At 35.2% G+C, this 22,829-nt stretch overlaps 2 protein-coding genes across 2 annotated transcripts; both read left to right on the top strand.

Annotated features, from left to right (window-relative positions):
* Window positions 1-278: 278 nt before the first annotated feature.
* OR5F1 (olfactory receptor, family 5, subfamily F, member 1) lies at window positions 279-1,222 on the top strand. The gene is given in 2 exon segments (NM_001194272.3): window positions 279-627; window positions 630-1,222. Coding segments are annotated over 2 exon segments (942 nt in total).
* An 8,178-nt stretch (window positions 1,223-9,400) lies between these two features.
* OR5I1 (olfactory receptor, family 5, subfamily I, member 1) lies at window positions 9,401-10,345 on the top strand. The gene has a single exon (NM_001194047.2). It carries the CDS (start codon window positions 9,401-9,403, stop codon window positions 10,343-10,345), a length of 945 nt encoding a protein of 314 aa, NP_001180976.2.
* The last annotated feature ends 12,484 nt before the right edge of the window (window positions 10,346-22,829 follow it).

The raw sequence follows: 22,829 nt of genomic DNA on the forward strand, positions 1-22,829 counted from the left end.
GAAATAGAGTATGTGGACTTGAGCCAGTGATTTGAGAAACCTACAACTCCAGTTCAATACAATCAATGATTTATTACATGCAAATGCTTATCCATGGGTCCTCTAATATTCCTCTTACTTCAGTTAGTCCAGTAATTATGACATATTATTCTAGGTTTTTGTTTATTTCTTTGCCATATGTGACTGTCCTATCAACACTTCTTTTTTTGTTTGTAAACTTTTAGAGAGGAAAATATTTGCAGCTAATACAAAGTTTACACAAAATATATTTCTCATAAATGACCAGAAAAAATTATACCTCACTGACTGAGTTCATCCTATTAGGATTAGCAGACACACTGGAGCTTCAGATTATCCTTTTTCTGTTTTTTCTTGTGATTTACACACTTACAGCACTGGGGAATATCGGGATGATCCTCCTAATCAGGATCGATTCCTGGCTTCACACACCCATGTATTTCTTCCTGGCTAACCTGTCCTTTGTGGACGTTTGTTACTCAACCACCATCACCCCAAAGATGTTGGCAGACTTATTATCAGAGAAGAAAACCATCTCTTTTGCTGGCTGCTTCCTACAGATGTACTTCTTTATCGCCCTGGCGACAACCGAATGCATCCTCTTTGGGTTATGGCCTATGACCGGTACGTGGCCATATGTCGCCCGCTGCTTTACTCCTTGATCATGTCCAGGACAGTCTGCCTAAAAATGGCAGCCGGGGCTTTTGCTGCAGGGTTGCTGAACTCCATGGTCAACACAAGTCATGTCAGCAGTTTGCCATTCTGTGGCTCCAATGTCATCCATCACTTCTTCTGTGACAGCCCCCCGCTTTTCAAGCTCTCTTGTTCTGACACAATCCTGAAAGAAAGCATAAGTTCTACTTTGGCTGGTGTGACTATTGTGGGGACTCTGCTTGTCATCCTCACGTCCTACTCATATGTTCTCTTCTCAATTTTTTCTATGCATTCAGGCGAGGGGAGGCACAGAGCTTTCTCCACGTGTGCCTCTCACCTGACAGCCATAATTCTGTTCTACACCACCTCCATCTATACTTACCTGAGACCTAGCTCCAGCTACTCCCTGAATCGGGACAAAGTGGCTTCCGTATTTTACACAGTGGTGATCCCCATGTTGAATCCTCTGATCTACAGCCTCAGGAATAAGGAAGTAAAGAAGGCTTTAAAGAATGTATTCACCAGGAAAGGGATCTCTTCATTTCTGTGATTGTTTGACTAAAAATCTGAATTAAAGAGCATGTTTTAGTTACTTTCAAAGTCTGGTTTATACCTACATTTTTTATTAGAATATTTTCTCAGTAAACACATTTTGTTAATACTTAAATATTTGTATCCAGTTAGGGATAAAGTAAATTACCAAACTGATTCAAGACCATGGCATGTTGACTCTACTATGATTCTGTATATCTTTGTTAGGTTCTCCAAAATAATGAATATTTTTAAGTGAAATCTTATCTAGAAAAACAAATGGAATCTATGTTTACAGACTAAAGCCACAATGATACACGAAACTGGAAATATAAAATAATTTCTATTATCCATTCATTTTTTCTTATGCATTATTTTTCACCATTTATGATTTTTAAGGAATTGTTAAATATCACATAGGTGAGAAATGCTGTAAGTTTAATATATATTTCTCCTTTGTATTCACTGAACTACTTCTTGGAGTAATCAGGAAAAATCAAATTTTAGGACTATAGGTTTAATAGGAATTCTAAACTCTCCGTCTTTTACCTCCTCTCTCTTTCTCTCTCTCTCTCTCATACACACACACACGTGCATGAGTATATTTAAAGAATGTGAGAGTTTGTGCCAAAATATGCTATCAAGAAGACTCTGATTAGTATGCATCAATTACAGCTATTCTTTTATTCTCTTTCATTCTGCTCCAAATTTTCTAGCCCTGTCTCTCCCTTTCTTTTCTTGAGACGGACACGCATTCAGAAAGACACATGCACACATGGTCAAGTGCTGCAAAGATTTTAATCATTGCGTAGTTGCAAGTGATAGATTAATATTCAATGAATGAATCTGACAGATAGTCTTCAAAATAAGGTCTTGGAATTTCTGTTCACAAATTGTTATTATGCTATCTTTTCTTACCATTTGACATTTTCATTTTACATTTGTTGACGTTATAGATTTATACACACATTGATTGCTGTTTTTTTTCACTCTTGTACATACATAAATGGGAAATAGAAAAGAATAAAGTGGTTACAGTATGCCTAAATTTTCACATTCCGAGACATTTTAAAAATGTTGTTTAAAAATTTGTTTCAATTAAAAAACTGTGGTATACACACACTAAGAAGTATTTTTCAGCCTAAAAAAGAATAAAATCCTCTCCACTGCAACAAAAATTGATGATATTGCAGGTCAGTTATTAGGTGAAATAAGCCAGGAGCAGAATGACAAATATTACATGCCCTCACTTATATGTAGGAATAAAAAAGAAAATCTTGGCCGGTTGTGGTGACTCACACCTGTAATTCCAGCACTTTGGGAGGATGAGTCAGGCGGATCACTTGAAGCCAGTAGTTTGAAACCAGCCTGGCAAAAATGGTGAAATCCCATCTCTACTAAAAATACAAAAATTAGCTGAGTGTGGTGGTGCATGCTTGTAGTCCCAGCTACTTGGGAGACTGAGCAGGAGAATCGCTTGAAACTAGGAGGCGGAGGTAGCAGTGAGCCATGATCCTGCCTCTGTACTCCAACCTGGGCAATAGAATGAGACTCCATCACACATACACACAAAAGGAATCTCATGAAGGTGGAGAGTATAAAGGTGGTTAGCAGAGGCTAGGAAGAAAAGGGGTGGGATGGGGAATGAAGAGGAGTTGATAATTGGGTACAAAAATACAGAAAGACGTAATAAATGAGTTCTAGTGTTTGATAGTACAGTACAGAAATTTTAGTTTATAAGAATGTATTGCATATTTCCAGATGGCTTGGAAAGAAGCTTCTAACTTTCTCATTATGCTGGTTTTTAAGCTACTATCTTTCTGCTCCAATCACACCCTTCCATACCCTTCATTTTGAGGCTAGATTGGGACTCTTGAAATCATTTTTTTTTTTTTTTTTTTTTTTTTGAGACATAGTTTCTTGTTGCCAAGGCTGGAGTACAATGGCACGATTTCAGCTCACCTCAACCTCTCCCTCCTGGGTTCAAGCGATTCTACTGCCTCAGCCTCCTGAGTAACTGGGATTACAGGCATCCACCACCACGCCCAGCTAATTTTGTATTTTTAGTAGAGGCGAGGTTTCTCCCTGTTGGTCAGGCTGGTCTTGAACTCCCGACCTCAGGTGATCTGCCCACCTTTGCCTCCCAAAGAGCTGGGATTACAGGCGTGAGCCACCACGCCCAGCCCATGCTGTATTTTTTCTGTTGTTTGTTTTTGAGCCCAGAAATAACTTCTCACATATATGTTCAAATGATTTTTAACATGAGTGCCAAGGAAGTTCATTGGTGGAAAAGCAGCCTTTTCAATAAATGGTGTTGGAGAAATTGGATTTCCACAGAAGCAGAGGCTAGGAAGAAAAGGGGTGGGATGGGGAATGAAATCCTGTGATTTGCAGAAAAATTGAAGAAACTGGAGGTTATTATGTTAAGTGAACTAAGCCAGGCACAAAGAGACAAATGTTGTATTATCTCACTCATATGTAGACCTACCAAAATTTGATTCCATGGAAGTAAAGAATAGAATGGTGGTTGCCAAAGACTGGGATGGGATGGGAGAAAGGGAGCATGAGGAGTGTTTGGCTTATGGGCAGAAAAGTACAGAGAGATAGAAGGAATAAGTTCTGGTGCTTGATAGCACATTAGGGCAACTACAGTTAAAGATAATGTGTTGTATATTTCAAAATAGCTGGAGGAGAAGTGTTAAGATAATGCCAACATAAATAAATGATAATAGTTTCAGGTGATGAATATCCCAATCACACTGGATGTGATCATTACACAATGTATCCACGTATGAAAATACCACATACAGCTCATAAATATGTATAACAATTATATATCAATTAGAAAAATATGCACGTTACCTTGTGCAGGAGGTTCTAGCCAATGCAACGAAGTGAGGGAAAGTAAACTTGAAAATATTAGAGGATAAGTTGCTACTTTAGGTAAGTGTTATGAATGTTTACCTAGAATATCTTAAGGTACCTAAATATATAGATCAATGGAATGAAGTAAAGAGTCCAGAAAAAATATATATAAATCAGAATTATATAATATATTGCATATTAATATATTTATATCATGTTAATAATATATTAATAGTGTATATTATCTTATATATATAAGATAATATAGAGATAATTAGCTGATTTTTGACAAAGATGCTAGGATAATCCATGGGGAATGAAAAGGCTTTTCAACAAACCGTGCAAGAGCAGATATCTACATAGGGACTAAACGGACATCAAACTTGACTTCACATTAAATGCAAACATCCACTCAAAATGGATCATAGACATGAAAGTAACATCTAAAGTATAGTAAGGTCTAGAAAAAAATCATAAAAGAAAATCATAGGGATATAAAGATTATTATACACTTCTAAAAGAGTACTGAGAAAGCATAATTCCTAAATATATGTATTAAATTAAACCCAAACTAACAGCTCTTTTTCTTCAAATAATAGCATTAATAAAATAAAAAAGAAAACTAAACAGTGGTTAAAAATTATTTCTTAATATTTCTGAGTAAGAGTTTGTATACAAAATGTGTAAAGAACACTTGCCATCCAATCATAAGAAGACAATCCTGTAAGAAATAAATGAGTTTATTAAACACTCAGCCAAAAATCACTTCTAAGTATTCAATAAGCACTTAAAAACATGCACACCATTTTATTCATTAAAGATATACGAATAAAAATTCAGAACTTACCAATGACTGTGGCAAATTTGAAAATTTTAACAGTGTCAAGTTTTGGCAAAGGTGTAGAAGTATTTTTACTCTCATACACTGTTGGAGAGAATGTAAAAGGATATAAGTACTTCAGAAAACATATTGACAATTCCCTAAAATATAAATAAATTCTATAATATGACCCAAACACTTATCCAAAAGAAACGAAAATATATGTCAAATGTAAGCCATGTTTATGAATACACACAGCCACTCCATGTACAATACCAAAACATGGAAACAATCAAATCTCATCAGCAGGGGAATGCATAAGCAAATTATGGTATGATCATCCAGTGGAATTCTATTCTGCAATGACAGTGAATAAACTATTGATATTTACATCATAGGTATATACCCAGAAGATTGTAGATCATGCTACTCTAAAGACACATGCACACGTATGTTTATTGCGGCACTATTCACAACAGCAAAGACTTGGAACCAACCAAAATGTCCATCAATGACAGACTGGATTAAGAAAATGTGGTACATATACACCATGGAATACTATACAGTCATAAAAAAGGATGAGTTCATGTCCTTTGTAGGGACATGGATGCAACTGGAAACCATCATTCTCAGCAAACTATCACAAGAACAGAAAACCAAACACCACATGTTCTCACTCATAGGTGGGAATTAAACAATGAGATCACTTGGACACAGGAAGGGGAACATCACACACCGGGTCCTATTGTGGGAAGGGTGAGGTGGGGAGGGATAGCATTAGGAGATATACCTAATGTAAATGACAAGTTAATGGGTGCAGCACACCAACATGGCACCTGTATACATAGGTAACAAACCTGCACATTGTGCACATGTACCCTAGAACTTAAAGTATAATAATAAAAAAAAAATTGTGTGCACTTAGGTAGAAGGATCATACCACAAATAAAGAGGAAATATAAATTCAGATTTGAACTCACAGTAATGGAGATTTTTTCAATAGTTAGAACGTACACAGTGGATGGAAGTTGTGACATTATTTTCCTAAAAAATAATCAAGCTGAGGTTTTCTGACCATGTTTTAGTAGATTCATAAATGGATCTTTGCCATGGATATAAGTTTTAAGAATATTTCCGCTATGATTCTCCAGGTATAGGCATGATTAATCAACCTGTATTATACTGTGAAAAAATAGAGACTATAATGGGTGGAGTTGCACTAATTACAATTAGCTATTAAATACGGTTGTTTGAACCTATCATATACAATCTATATCAGAATAACGAAGTTGATGATGACAACCTGTATTTACTGAAATGATCTTGCCGTTGTCCTGATACGCTTTGGTGCCAGGTGCAATAAATCCTCTGTCTTGTCAGAAAACACTTGTTGATACTAAGTTCTACAGAAGCTTTCAATGCCACAAAAATAATTTATTAATTTTCAGTACTAGTAATCATAAGTAGTGTTTTTAGAGTTTCCATGTGGTTTTTGAAATAATTTAAATGGCAATAGTTACATTTTTAAATATTTGGACTATTTGCAAAGAACCTCCACAATAAAAAAGGTCCTTTGTAGGATGCCAAGTGTTAAAAACAACCTCCTCAATATTACTAAAAATGGAAATTAATCTCCAAATTAACACAACAGCATTTCCATTAAAATTATGAATATGTTTTTAGGGAAAATATTTACATTGCCAATAAGCCTGTTAACTATTCCCTCGGAGTCTCTCAGAAATTAACATGTTTGGAATCCTTCAATTACTAGGTCCCCAGTGACATAAGAATGCATGTAAAAGCCCTTGGTTTTACTGGTGAAATGATTCCCTTAAGCAACTGGAAACAGTTCCTTCCTCAGTAAGTAGCTTCTGTGGTTGCTGGACTGGCTTTAATGGTGAAAAAAAAAAAATCAACTTTTGTTGGTCTGAGAGCAAGAACCACTGATTTGAGTACAAATAGTTTTGAGAGTACATTTATCATTCAATATTGCACCGACGAGGTAATCTATCTTGTATCACCCTTTCTGGTATAGCTTCCGCAGGATGTAAAATGCCTTTTGTTTAAAGAAACCTTTTGTTACTCATAGGAGAACCGAAGCATAGCTACCTACCTTATAATTTGAATTCATTTATTTTATAACACAAGATTGTTTTGTTATATGTTTGGAAAGAACTTAATGAATCATTGTATTTTAATGAGATCTATTTGTTAATTCCTTTTTAAAAGAATCCAAGAATGACTGTATTTTCCTACCACTATCCTCATGCCTCTTCTCTTCCTTTTGATGTTTCTCTAAATAGAATTTTTAGACTATAAGAAGGGATGACCAACATGAAGTTGCCAAGAATACATGCCCTGCATTTTTGGGAAGTATGTGAACCATAGAATGGTCATACTGTTAATATTCTCCCCATCCTCACACTTGTTTTCATGGGCTTTGATTTCATACACACTGGCTTTGAATTACACTGGTCAATTACATGTTGAATGATCTTGAGATACCAGCCTAAGCATTAATGTTTTCATCCAAAATATAGAGCTAATAATAAGAATCTTGTTTATAGAGAACCAGTGTATCATGTGGCTTTGGAGTCAGAATCTTGGGTTCTAATCCTGTTTCCATCACATCCTAAATCTCAAATTCTCTGTTTCTTAGTTTCCTTCATCTATAAAAAAAAAAATCATAATGATAGTAACTGCATGGTAATTTTGTTAGTTTTTTGGTGACTATTAAATGAGTTATAGGTGAAGTGTTAATATTGCATTGCACATAATAAGCGTTATACAGGTGACAATTATTGTTAGTAAAATTTGACAGGTAGCCCTAGTCATAAGCTAAGAATAAAATGGCAGTGTAGCAATCAAAACTAATTTTTGATGTTACCTACTGTATGTCAGTCTCTCTAAAGAATCACACATGGAAAGATAAGTAGGTAGATAAAGGGACAGAAAGGGGGGGAGATAATTTTCCCTATGTAATCCACACAGAAACACTATGAGATATTTATTATCATTGTTATAGTACATATTAGGATAATTTATATGAAGTTGCACAAGGTCACACAGCCCCCATGCAGCCAAGATGGGCATCTAATCAAATTCCTCCGAAATTGAAGTTATGTCTTATGTTTTCTAAATACCATGACTACTTTTCAAACAAGCAAAGTAAGAATAACCACAGTCCTACTGTAGTGCTGCATCTCATTCACACACTTTGAGGTGATAACATAAGGCAGCACTTTGAGCACGTGATTAACCCTTCTGATTATCAGTAGGCTTCTCAGTGTCTATGTCATTGGCTAGTTTTATTGCCTACATGAGATAAACAAAGTGTCTGTAGCACTGTCATTGTCATAATATGTATTATGTAAATGAGGCAGTGACTCAGAAATATTTTTAATTCCCATCTTGGCTCTTTCAACATGAACTACAGAGATTGATACTTCGCTTGTTTTTTTTTTTTTTTTTAATACTTCCAACATGGCCCAAATCAAATTATTTGTACTTCAAAGTCAAGTTAAAAATGTTTATAATTGTGTGTTTTGAGACCTTAGAAGCAGTCTGCAACAGTCTTTAACAGATTTTCTGACTCATCACTTTGTATTATACTACCATAACAATAAATGTGACAATTGTTGTTTACTTATAAAATTTAATCAGTGATAATGCTATATACAGTAATGTTATTTAATTGGAAGTTAACATATAACTAAATGTTTGGCTTACTTTACTTGGTCAGTCCACTAATGTTCATTGAGCATTTCCTGGAAGCCAGTGATTTTGATAAAGGCCAGAAGTATAGAAACAAGTAGTTAACTAACTTTATCTGCTTGGTGTAGTATGTGAATAGGGTTTATGGAATTACACTAAGCTCTTTTCTGGAAAAATATCCTCAGAGCTGGTATTTACTGACATTTGTTTTTATTTCACTAAACCTGCTTTATAGTAAAAAAAAAAAAAAAAAAAATTAGCTGGCATATTTCATTACACCACTCTATTCACTCAGTCAAGAGACATAGCATACCAGTATCTATCAAATCCTGAAAACAAAAAGCAGATTGTTCTAAAATTCTTATTTGAAGGAACATTCTGTAAGTCAGTTCATTTTTAATAATATACGTATTTTCTTTACTTAATATGATCATCAGTCTGTTCATTAATTTATTACTTTTTTAATACTCTAGGCCAGTTATTGTTTAATATTTTGGGTACAAAATAGTAAGGAACTCAGACATGATCCATGTGCATAGGAAGTCAACCGTTCAATGGAAGAAATAGTAATCAAATAAAATGTAACCTGCAACCATTAAATATGATATTACTAAACTCTGAAATATATTTCTCAGAGTTTACAGTTCAAAAAAGTTTGAACTTGCTTTATTTTATTGCCTATTTATTTATTTTTTTAAACAAAATAACTTTATAATTACAACTAGTTATTTTTCTTTTTTCATCAATAGAACATTTTAGGATATTAGAATTTCTCATAAAAGGAAAACAAAACAGAAGATGGAATTTACAGATGGAAACTACACCTTGGTGACTGAGTTTATTGTGTTAGGTTTTCCAACTTGCCCTGAACTGCAGATTGTCCTGTTCCTCATATTTCTGACATTATATGGTATAATTCTAATAGGGAACATTGGATTGATACTGTTGATCAGGATTGATCCTCACCTTCAAACCCCCATGTATTTTTTCCTTAGCAACCTATCATTTGTAGACCTTTGCTATTCCTCAGTCATTGTTCCCAAGATGCTGGTCAATTTCCTCTCGGAGAATAAATCTATTTCCTATTATGGGTGTGCCCTGCAGTTTTATTTTTTCTGTACTTTTGCAGACACAGAATCCTTCATCCTGGCTGCCATGGCCTATGATCGCTATGTCGCCATCTGTAACCCTTTACTGTACCCAGTTGTGATGTCTAGGGGCATCTGTATGTGGCTGATTGTCTTGTCATACGTTGGAGGCAACATGAGTTCCCTGGTTCACACATCCTTTGCCTTTATTCTGAAATATTGTGACAAAAATGTTATTAATCATTTTTTCTGTGACCTCCCTCCCCTACTTAAACTATCCTGCACTGACACAACAATTAATGAGTGGCTCCTCTCCACATACGGCAGCTCAGTGGAAATTATTTGTTTTATCATCATCATCATCTCCTACTTTTTCATTCTTCTCTCAGTCTTAAAGATCCACTCTACCAGTGGGAGGAAGAAGACCTTTTCTACATGTGCCTCTCACCTGACTTCTGTGACGATGTATCAAGGGACTCTCCTCTTTATTTACTCACGGCCCAGCTACCTGTATTCTCCAAACACTGATAAAATTATCTCAGTGTTCTACACCATTTTCATTCCAGTGCTGAATCCATTGATTTATAGTTTGAGAAATAAAGATGTAAAGGATGCAGCCAAGAATGTTCTAAGATCAAAGGTAGATTCTTCATGAGATAAAGCATCTCAAGATACGTCTAATTTCTCAATCACATACTGTAATTGGGAGTTTGCAAAAACCTTACCAGTACACACACACAACCTCTTATACTAGGGATTTTATCAAGCTCTTGGTTTAATGCAGCCAAATGAATTTCATAGTCCCGAAATATTTTAAAAACCATTTAAAAGTTTCAAAGGTGCTGCTAAACACTAGTCATACTACTTTTCAGTTATTACTAGCTTCAGATTTATGCTAAAATCAATTTCATCAAGCCATCTTAAAGGATATAGTAAATGTTTCAGAAAAGTGCGCAATGTATGTAGATGTGTGTATCTGTAGAGTATCTCAATTATAAGTATAGATTACTGGATAACTGGAAAAGAAAATAAGTCAGATTGCTTTGATTTATATGCCAGATCTATACCTGGCTAGTGAGTGGCATGTTGAATGAGTTGCTTAATTTTTCTATGCCTCACTTATCTGTAAAATGAGATGAATATTGTACGTATACTATTGATTGTTTGATAGTGAACAAAGTTAATACAGTAAAGAGTTGAGAATAGTCCCTGGACATTTTATACACTTAGATTTTTTTTGTAATATATGTTTTAAAAATATCTCACACTAATTAAAAAGCATGTTATAAAATAAGATGATAGAGGCCAGAATGTTACAAAAGCAATAATAAACAGCCGAGTAATATTTTTTAAAATGAAGGTAATAGCATGTTGATAACTTTCTACAGCCAATGTATAACAAAACAATTTGGAAATATTTTCTTAGTGACTTGAACAATATAGGTTAATTACAACGCAAAATATTTGTTTTTCTATCTCTTTTTTTTTAAAAAAAAAAAAAAAACAACGCAACAATGTATTACTGAATGTGTGGAATATTATTTGCTGGAATCTCAGAAAAAGAACACTCTCTCTAATTTATTATGCTGTCCTAACTGTGTCCTCATAGGGAGATCAATCCAGTACTGTAGTGGAAAACCATGCAGGAAATGTGTGTTTGAAAATTGAAATTGAAGGATGTGTAGAAGGATGTGTATTATTGCAAAATCTATTTCAGTAACTAATATTGTGTGCTACAAATCATTACTATTTATGATAATAAGTGTTTACAAGCTATGAACTGGAAATATAAAAGTTTACAGTTATGCAAGCATATATCATTTTATTTCCTTTCACAGATATTGCTTTTTTCTTCACAAATTAAAAGTTCAGGACCACACTGTGTCAAGCAAGTCAATTGGCACCATTTTTCCAACATTATGTTCTCATGCCATGTCTCTGTGTCACATTTTGGTAATTCTCACAATGTCTCAATCTTTTCATTAATATTTTATCTATTATGAAGATCTGTGATCAGTGATCTCTGATGTTACTATTGTCATTATTTAGGGGCGCAATGGACTGTACCCATAAAAGAGAGTGAATTTAATTGATAAATGTTGTATATATTCTGACTGCTTCCGCAAGTGACATTCTGGCTCTCTCCCTTTCCTTTGGCCTCCCCATTTCCTGAGACACAACAATATCAAAATCAGACCAGTTCATAACGTTGCAATGACCTTTAAGTGTTCAAGCAACAGGAAATATTGCACATCTCTCACATTAAATAGAGTTAGAAATAATGAAGCTTAGTGAGGAAAGCATGACAAAAGACAAGCTGAAAACCTGTGCCAGGATAACTGCCACGTTGTAAATAGAAAGATAAATTATTGAATGAAATTTAAAGTGCCACTTCAGTGAACATGAATGATAAGAAATAAAACACTCTTGTTGTTGATTTGGGGAAAGGTTCAGTGGTCTGGCTTGGAGATCAAAACAGCCACAATATCCATTAATACAAAGCCTAATGTAGAGCAAAGCCCTAACTCTCTTCAGTTCTTTGAAGGCTGAGAGAGGTGAGGAAGTCATACAGAACAGAGCCCTCAGAAATAATACCACACATCTACAACCATCTGGTCTTTGACAAACCTGACAAAAACAAGAAATGGGGAAAGGATTCCCTGTTTAATAAATGATGCTGGCAAAACTGGCTAGCCATATGTAGAAAGCTGAAACTGCATCCCTTCCTTACACCTTACACAAAAATTAATTCAAGATGTATTAGAGACTTAAATGTTAGACCTAAAATCATAAAAACCCTAGAAGAAAATGTAGGCAATACAATTCAGGACATAGGCATGGGCAAGGACTTCATGTCTAAAACACCAAAAGCAATGGCAACAAAAGCCAGAATTGACAAATGGGAACTAATTAAACTGAAGAACTACTGCACAGCAAAAGAAACTACCATCAGAGTGAACAGGCAACCTACAGAATGGGAGAAAATTTTTGCAATCAGCTCATCTGACAAAGGGCTAATATCCAGAACCTACAAAGAACTCAAACAAATTTTCAAGAAAAATACAAACAACCCCATCAAAAAGTGGGCAAAGGATATGAACAGACACTTCTCAAAAGAAGACATTTATGCTGCCAACGGACACATGAAAAAATGCTCATCATCAGTTGCCATCAGAGAAATGCAAATCAAAACCACAATGAGATACCATCTCACACCAGTTAGAATGGCAATCATTAAAAAGTCAGGAAACAACAGATGCTGGAGAGGATGTGGAGAAATAGGAACACTTTTACACTGTTGGTGGGACTGTAAACTAGTTCAACCATTGTGGAAGACAGTGTGGCAATTCCTCAAGGATCTAGAACTAGAAATACCATTTGACCCAGCCATCCCATTAATGGGTATATACCCAAACGATTATAAATCATGCTGCTATAAAGACACATGCACACTTATGTTTATTGCGGCATTATTCACAATAGCAAAGACTTGGAACCAACCAAAATGTCCATCAATGACAGACTGGATTAAGAAAATGTGGCACATATATGCCATGGAATACTATGCAGCCATGAAAAAGGATGAGTTCATGTCCTTTGTAGGGACATGGATGAAGCTGGAAACCATCATTCTCAGCAAACTATCACAAGAACAGAAAACCAAACACTGCATGTTCTCACTCATAGGTGGGAATTGAACAATGAGTACAGTTGGACACAGGAAGGGAAACATCACACACCGGGGCCTGTCATGGGGAGGGGGGAAGGGGAGGGGGAGGGATGGCATTAGAAATGTACCTAATGTAAATGACTAGTTAATGGGTTCAGCACACCAACATGGCTCATGTATACATATGTAACAAACCTGCACATTGTGCACGTGTACCCTAGAACTTAAAGCATAATAAAAACAAATTTAAAAACATTCAAGCTATCAGAGGTTGATTCCTGTGGTTTAAGGACATAAGTCAACTCCATAACATAAAAGCACAAGATGAAACAGCAAGAGCTGATGTAGAAGCTACAGTAAGTTATCCTAATTGTTGATGGCTACACTAAACAGCAAACTTTCAATATAGAAGAAACAACCTTATATTGGAAGAAGATGTCACCAAAGACCTTTATAGCTAGAGATAAGTCAATGACTTACATAAAACCTTCACAGCTCAGGCTGATCTCTTTTTAGAGGAAGCTGTGACTTTAAGTTAAAGCCAATACTCATTTACCACTCTGAAAATTCTAGGGTCCTAAAAAATGATGGTAAATCTTTTTTATACATGCTTTATAAGTATAATACCAAAGTCTGGATGATGGCACATATGCTTACAGCATGGGTCACTGAATATTTTAAGCCCATTATTGAGACCTACTCAGAAAGGAAAAGCTTCCTTTCGAAATATTACTGTTGTTTGACTATACACCTGGTTACTCATCAACTCTAATGGAGATGCTCAAGATTAATATTCTTTTCATACATATTAAGGCAACATCCACTATGCTGCCTGAGGATCAATGATTAATTTTGACTTTCAAATATTATTATTTAAGAAATACAGGCTGTAAGGTTAGAGCTGCCATAGACCATGATTCCTCTGATAGATCTAAGCAAATTAAACTGATAACCTGGAAATAATTCATCATTCTAGATGTCATTAAGAACATTTATGATTCATGGAAGGCAGCCAAAATGTCTATATTAACAGGAGTTTGGAAGAAGTAGATTCCAATCTTTGTGGATGACTTTGAAGGACTCAAGACTTTACTGAAAGAAGCAACTGCAGAGATAATGAAAGTGATAATCTGTTCGATGTAGCTGACATGAAAACAAAAAAGTTTAGAAATTACATAAATTTAATTAATAAAGATGCAGCAGGGAGAGGATTGCCTCCAATTTTGAAAATTCTGCTGTGGGTAAAACGCTGTCAAACATCACATGCCAGTAGCTTGTAGAAATCTTTTGTGAAAGGAAGATTTCTATTTTTAAATTTCATTGTTGTTTATTTTTTAAAAATTTTATCTGTTCATCAAATAAATGATGCATTTTGTTTTTTATTTGTGGATTTTTTAAAAAAAATTTAACTTCAGGGAGTTCACGTGTAGGTTTTTTTACATAGGTATATTGGGTTCTGCTGAGGTTTGAGCTTTAATAAGAACATCACCCAAATAGTGGGCATGGAGCCCAATAGGTAGTTTTGCAACCCTTGCCCCACTCCATTCCTCCCCTCTTTTTGGAGCCTCCAGTGTTTACTGCATCCATCTTTATATTTTAAAAGAGCAGGATTTGCCATATTATTCTTGTACCAGATAAAACAGACTTTAAATCAACAATAATAAAAAGAGACAAAGGGCACTGCACAACGATAAAGGGCTCAATTCAACAATAAGATTTAACTCTCCTAAATATATATGCAACCAACATCAGAGAGCCCAGATTTATAAAACAAATACTAGTAGTCCTAAGAAAATAGATTAACAGCCATACAATAACAGTAGGGGACTTCAACACCCCACTGTCAGTACTAGGCAGATTATTGGTGCAGAAAACTGACAAAGAAACTCTGGACTTAAATTGGACTCACAACCAAATAGACCAAATAGCTACCTATAGAATACTCCACCCAACAACTGCAGAATGTACATGCTTCTCATCTGTGCACAGAACATTCTCTAAAATTGACCACACCCTTGGTCATAAAGCAAGTCTCAATAGATCAAAAAATTGAAATCGTATCAAGCATCTTCTTGGATCACAGTGGAATAAAATTAAAAACCAATACCAAGAGGAACTATCTAAACCACACAAGTACACAGAAAGTCAACAACTGTTCCTTATTTAATTTTGGGTAAACAAAAAAATTAAGGCATTATTGCCTTATATTCAGAACTTGCCACAGCCACACCAATTCTCAGCCACCATCACCCTCATCAGTCAACAGGCATCACTCAAAGCAAAACCCTCCTCCAGCTAAAAGGTTGTAATTTATCAAAGGCTCAGAAACAGAAAGTCAAATAAAGCATGTTTTTGTTTATAGGTGGGAGCTTATTAATGTGTATATGTGGACATAAAGTGTGTAATAGTAGTCATTGGAGACTTTGAAGAGAGGAGAGTGAGAAATGATAAATTATGTAATAAGTACAATGTACACAATTTGAGTGATGGTTACAATAAAAGCCCAGGGTTCACCACTATGCAATATATCTTTATTGCAAAACTTGACTTGCACCCCTTAAATTTATACAAATTATATATATATATATATGTGTGTGTGTGTGTGTGTGTATCTCAAATGGACAAGTTTTTAACTAGACTAAGAAGAGAGAAGATTCAAATAAATAAAATCAGAAATGACAGTGGAGAAACTGCAACTGATACCACAGAAATACCGAGGGTCATAAGAGACTACTAGGAACAACTTATGACAACAAATTGAATAACCTAGAAGAAATGGATAAATTCCTAAACATATATAATCTATTGAGATCAAATCATGATGAAATATACAATCTGAGCAGACTAATAACACATAAAGATCTGGAGTCAGTAATAAAAAATATTTGCATTAAATTAATGCCCATATCCTGATTGCTTCATTACTAAATTCTACCCAACGTTTAAAGAAAAACTAATACCAATTTTTCTAAAACTCTTTTATAAAATCAAAGAGGAGGAAATATATCCAAACTTATATTACAAGGTCAGCATTACCTGTATACCAAAACCAATTACTTTACAAAAAAATTATTGACCAATATCCCTGATTAACATAGATGCAGCAATCATCAACAAAATACTGGTAAATCGATACTTAATAGCGATTAAAAGAAGCATTTATGATGATCAGGCAAATGTATCCCTGTTATCCACAGATGGTTCATGTCTACAAATTAATAAATGTGATACACAACATTAACAGAATGAAGGAAAAAGATATATTATCATCTCAAATGCAGAAAAGCATTTGACAAAATGCAATATCACTTTATGATAAAAACTCTCAACATAGTAGACATGGAAGGAAGGCATCTCCATAATGAAGGCCATATAATTCAAGCCCACAACCAACATCATACTCAGTGATGAAAAGGGGATAACTTTTCATATAAGATAAGGAACAAGAGAAGAATGCTCACTCTTAACTATTTCTATTCAACATAGTACTGGGACTTCTAGCCAGAGCAATTAGGCACACTCACACACACACACACACACACTCACATGCCTACACACATGCACACACACAAGAAAGAAAGAAAAGAAAAGAAAAATGAAAATAAATAAAAGGTATCCAAATCAGAAAGGAAGAAAAAATAATCTTTCCGGTTGAAGACCACACAATCTTATATACAGAGAACCCTAAGAACTTCACAGAAACCTGGTAGAACTAATAAATGAATTCGGTAAACATGCAGGATACAAAATCAACATGACAATGACTGAATTTTGTTTTGGTCATTATTTAATTCAGGATTATTTCAATTATACTAAGATTCACTGAGTATATACTCATTGCTTTTATGCATATTTAGGTGCTTTGTATTTCTTGGCAAATTCAGTAGTTTCTATACTTATATTCTAGTGAGAAGTAACAGATACTAGTTAACTGAGCACTCAGATAATTCACAAGACACCTGGAAACAAAAATGATATAAAAAGACTGTGGTTATAATCCAACAGCAAAATGTCTAAATCTAATGTGCAGGAGAAATTCTTCCTGGGATGGAGATATTGTCTCGAATCTGAAAAGATGTAACTTGGGGAGAGGAAGGGATTCTTGGCAGAGGGTTTGGCAATTAGAGAGGTCTGGAGGTGGACAGGTCCAGGTCGTTTTGGAAGTGAAGTCCAACCTTGCTAGGTTACAAATGTCAAGAAAGGGCCCTGCTCAAGTACATCTGTGTGCTCTAATTATCAACTATCACTCCTCCATCCCTTTCTCCAGGAAGTTTCCCTTTTCTTTCTCATTCTCAGCCCTCCTAAAATGACCCTCATTGTGGCTCACAAACAAACAATTCCTTAAGGCATTATTTTAGTATCTCCTGTTTATGAAATCATTGCTTCCAGTATGAGATTTTGAGTGTTCTTTGCTCAAGCATGGAGTACTGAGTTTCATCCCTGTTATCCAAAGCACCTACATAAATGTTATGTCTGTAACATAAAATAGGAAAACAAGTAAATAAAGAAATGAAAACACCATATTTCTGTGTGTTTATTAGATGTCAGCATGACAAAATTAATGGAAGATATGGTATGTGACTCGAATAAATATGTGTTCATTTACATGTGTGTGTATATATATGTCTAATTGCTTTTACTATAGTACCTACAATGCTTGTGCATGAACATTTATCTGTGTATATCTGGGATATTTGCCCTTTTCATCTGTCTCTGTTCTTGTTTCCTGGTGACTACAGCACTGAATCAGCTTGTTGAGAAAACATGGAGATAACCTTATATTGGAATGGATGTATAAGATACAAGGATATTCTTAACTATTCATTGCAATTATAGAAGCTAAATACCACTGAATATTTTAGGTTTTCTGGCTGCCAGTGTGAAGTGTCCTTGTGTGAAAATATTTCAGAATAAAAGTAAAACCCAAGAAATTCCTATGTGGTAAGTGTGGCATATGAGACACTGTGACATGTTAGGAGAGGTATCGCGATGGAGGAAAAGAAAAACTATGAATAATTCCTGCTTTAGATAAAAGGCTTTATGGGTTTCGAGGGTAACACATTTTCTTAATTAACCTGTATTCTTTCACAATTGTGACTATGAGCACTGTAATGTTTTTTTTTTCTCATAGTTTAAAATTCTAATCTCCAAAGTGATGGTTTTAGGAGGTAATGAATTTATAAGGGTACAGCTCTCACTAATGGGATTAATGCCTTCATAAAACAGACCTGGAGAGTCCCTTTGCCCATTCTGCCTTGGAAGGGCACAGCAAAAAATGGAGCTGTCTGTCAACCAGAAAGGTGCCTCTCATAAGACACTGAATCTGCGAGTGCCCTGTTCTAACTTTCTGATTCTCTGTAAATCATATTTTTCATTTGAATCAACCAATGACTGATGGAAAATAGCATTGTTCAAATACAATATTCCTAATAGTGACTGTGTGGATTGGTGATGTTTATCTCGAGTCCTTCCTTCATCCTTGCCACTTGAATCCCTAAACATAAGAATGAAAACATCAATCCTCTTTCATACAAAAAGAGGGACTTTGTCTAGATTATTTCCAATGACATTTCCAGGCACCACAGTCTGTTTCTGTGAATTATGATTCTACTGCTGTGAAAACCCATCCCCAGTGTTAGAATGAGTTGGAGAAAGGTGAGTCACTTCATCTTTATACGAAAGAATCACACTATGCCTCTAGGCTGTTTTGACCTAAAATAGTGGTGACAAAAATGCCAGTTAGATAGTACAAGTTTCAAGCCGAGTGAGGTGGCTCATGGCTGTAATCACAGCACTTTGGGAGGCCGAGGAGGGTAGATTACTTGAAGTCAGGAGTTCCAGACCAGCCTGGCCAACATGGCAAAACCTCTCTCCACTAAAAAAATAAAAATTAGCCAGGCGTGGTGGCGGAAACCTGTAATCCCAGCTACTTGGGAGACTGAGGCAGGAGAATCACTTGAACACAGGAGGAGGAGGTTGCAGTGAGCCTAAATGACACCATTGCACTCCAGCCTGGGCGACAGTGCAAGACTTCATCTCAAAATATAAATAAGTAAATAAATAAAGATAGTACAAGTTTCAGAAGGCCAAACGCTTAAACACATCAATTTTTACTGTTCTCTTATTCAAATTTGGAGCTTCATAGACATGTCATAGTAATGGTTTTCCAAATTTATTAATGCTTAAGTACACAAAAATTAGAACCTCAATGCAGTATTACGACTCACCTACAGAGTGGCTGCAATGAAAACATGCAAAATATCCAACAATGGTGAGAATTTGGCACAATCATTAATCGTACATGTTGGCAGTAGAAATGGCATTGACATTCCATGTTGTAAAATTGTATGGTAGTATCTACTATAGACGGACAAACAAATGCCCTATGACTCAAAAATTTCATTCTTAGATGTATAACCAAGAGAAATAAATGAAAGACCTAAACACCTGTACACAAATCTTCATCACTGCATTATTTGCAATGGCAGTAAAATTAAAAACCACTCAATATTTTATCAAAACATTAGATCAGAAGTTGAAGACATTTTCCTTAAGGAATTAGATACTATATATTTTAAGGTTTGCAGATCATAAATTGTAATAATCACTCAGATTTTCCCTTGTATCACAAAAAAAATCCGTAGATAATATACTGATATATTGGTGTTTCCAAGTTCCAAAAAGAATTTATGGGTCATAGGTTGATGATCCCTGCTCCAAATTACATGAACAGCATTATGTTATGTTTTCACCTCGGCTTGCTACCAACAGTGAGAATGAATACACTATCTCCACATCAACAACATGGAGGAATCTCACACACATAATGTTGGGTGAAAGAAGCCAGACTAAAAACAGTGTAAAAACTGATTTTATGACTACAAACCTCAAAAAACATGCAAGATTACCCAACATATGGACATCAATTCATAATGCATGCAGAGACAATTTATGAGATGCTACTAATTTTGTTTTTTATTGGCCTGGTTCTGGGTGCTGAAATATTTTCCTTTCTAGAAATGTACTTGGTGTGTATTTTCTAAATAATGACTTTCTATCCATATGTTATTTCCTAAAAAGCTTTGCCAAAACAAAGTATATTCCCTATGAGATTATTTTACTGCAGGATATATTTTTAATTTCCCAGTTTTCTGTATATCCTAAGTGTTCAAAATATGTTTCTAAAATTAATGCGGTGCCCAAATTTCATAGAATATCTTAATAAATGATTAATATTTATTCCCCTAAAAGTTCTGTCTTGCTTGTAAAACAACAGTGTCTTTATCAGCTCACTGTAGCAGGGAAACTTAATGTACTTTGGTCTCAGTATCATATGATGAACTTTGTTTCATAACACTCCATGCTTTAGGGCCTGACAACTGTTTTCCAAAGAAGGTGGTTTCTAGGAAGACAATTGCTACCATGGTAATAGAAGTTACCCCAGAAGCCTTAAATAGAGATGCTTTTTTTCCTCACTTACTTGGGTCTGATATATAAGGTTTCTCCCAGAGACAGTTTTTTTTCAGTTATGTGAAAATATTATTCTGAATGAAAACACAAATCCTGTGGGACTTCAATAAAGTTATCCAACTTGTGATATTAATGTAGCTACATTAATTAGGGCTTGCAGGCCATAAATTGCATGGTAATTTCTAAATCAGGGTGAGGGATTGGTGGGGAAGAGAGTCCACATGGCCTGGAGAAGCCGTTGTATATAAGAAGCTAAAGCTGGGTCTTGACTAAACAAAATTAACCTGCCAGAATTTAGCAGCCCTGAAGACAGGGAAGCATCTGGGGGAAAAAATGAGATTGTAAAGGAATCAGAAGAATGTGACCAAGGGCAACTCTGCCATCTCCAAACACACACTAGAAAAGTAAACAATGTTTGTAAAGCTCTTGGGTAATACAAATGCATCTGCTTCTTGAGGTTTAACTGTTAGGACAATTTCTAGCAACCTCTTGGGTTGTTTGAGTTTGCCTCAGCAGTATCTCCCTCGGGAGTACATTTGTTATTATAGTATTGGTATCATCACACAAGAAATGACAATGCAATATTAAACAACAACAGCAAAAAACTTTTAAGATCATCACTAAGCATTCCTTTTCCCAAAGTTAAAAATGTACTAATGTACTGATTTTAGACGAATGGGTGTTTTAGCTTTATAGAAAGCAAGGGAGGACAACAACAATAAACAAATGAAAAACACAGAAAACAGCTGCGCGCGATGGCTCACATCCCAGCACTTTGGGAGGTGGAGGCGGGTGGATCATGAGGTCGGGAGTTCTACACCAGCCTGGCCAACATAGTGAAACCCTGTCTCTACTAAAAACACAAAAATTAGCTGGGCATGGTGGCACGTGCCTGTAGTCCCAGCTACTCAGGAGGCTGAGACAGAAAAATTACTTGAACCTGGGAGACGGAGGTTGCAGTGAGCCGAGATCATGCCACTGTACTCCCACCTGACGACAGAGCAAGACTCTGTCTCAAAAAAAAAAAAAAAAGAAAGAAAGGAAAAAACAGAAAACCTACCCACCACTCCATCCACACACACATGAAGAAACCCCTGTGTTTTTATTAATTCCCAGGTGAAGTTTCAGAAAAAGTAAAAAATTCCATGGAGTACTTGAGTGCATAACCGGTACATGCCTAATACATCTTACTATTTTTGCCCTCACATTTTGCATTTACTGGCTTAATTTCAAATAAATTAACTGATTAAGATTCAGAATGTACCCCTGCTGTGCGTGATTATCATATATTATATTGAAATGTCAATCAGCAGTAGCTATTAAATGAGCATAGCAATTTTCGCTTATTAGTGTATCACCATGATTCATGTATTTTAAAATATCACTGAGAACATGGCTAATACAGAGGACATCCCCAAGACTGCCTTTCATTTCAATTATAGGTAACGACCTCCATAGAGAACCAGGCATACAATAAAATGTAAGCAGTAATTTCCGAGTTGGTCAAAATCTTTTAGATTGTTTTAAATCTCTTACTCTCTCTCTCGATATAGTATATACATATACGGGCATATTTTACACATATGTGCATATATTTAACATATGAATATCTATGTAAAATGTCCTCTTTTTATAAAGATAACCATTATTGTTAAATATGTTTTCATAGGAACAGAGATTTAAATGACTTTAGGATAAGACTTTGAGGACCTGTGTATTGATCACTAGATCATTATTCAAATGTTATTCTTGTTTTCTCTTCATCTACCTACAACTCTATTTTTCTTATATACTCACAGAACACGGAGGTACATGTATGGTATTGTATATGATGTAATTGGTTTCAGTCAGAGATAACTGTGGAACATAGAATTCAATTTGTCTCACAAGGTCCACTAACTCTTTAATCAAGAACAGGCATATTTCAGAGGTATACAAAAGAAATAATGACAAACGAAAATAATAGATCAATATTACAGCTTCTGAGAAATAGGATGAA

This window comes from Macaca mulatta, chromosome 14 (assembly GCF_049350105.2).
Source record: "Macaca mulatta isolate MMU2019108-1 chromosome 14, T2T-MMU8v2.0, whole genome shotgun sequence".
NCBI lineage: Eukaryota > Metazoa > Chordata > Mammalia > Primates > Cercopithecidae > Macaca > Macaca mulatta.

What these genes read in the sequence shown, in the direction of transcription:
- OR5I1 (NM_001194047.2), top strand. Translation starts at nt 9,401, where the DNA reads ATGGAATTTACAGATGGAAACTACACCTTGGTGACTGAGTTTATTGTG.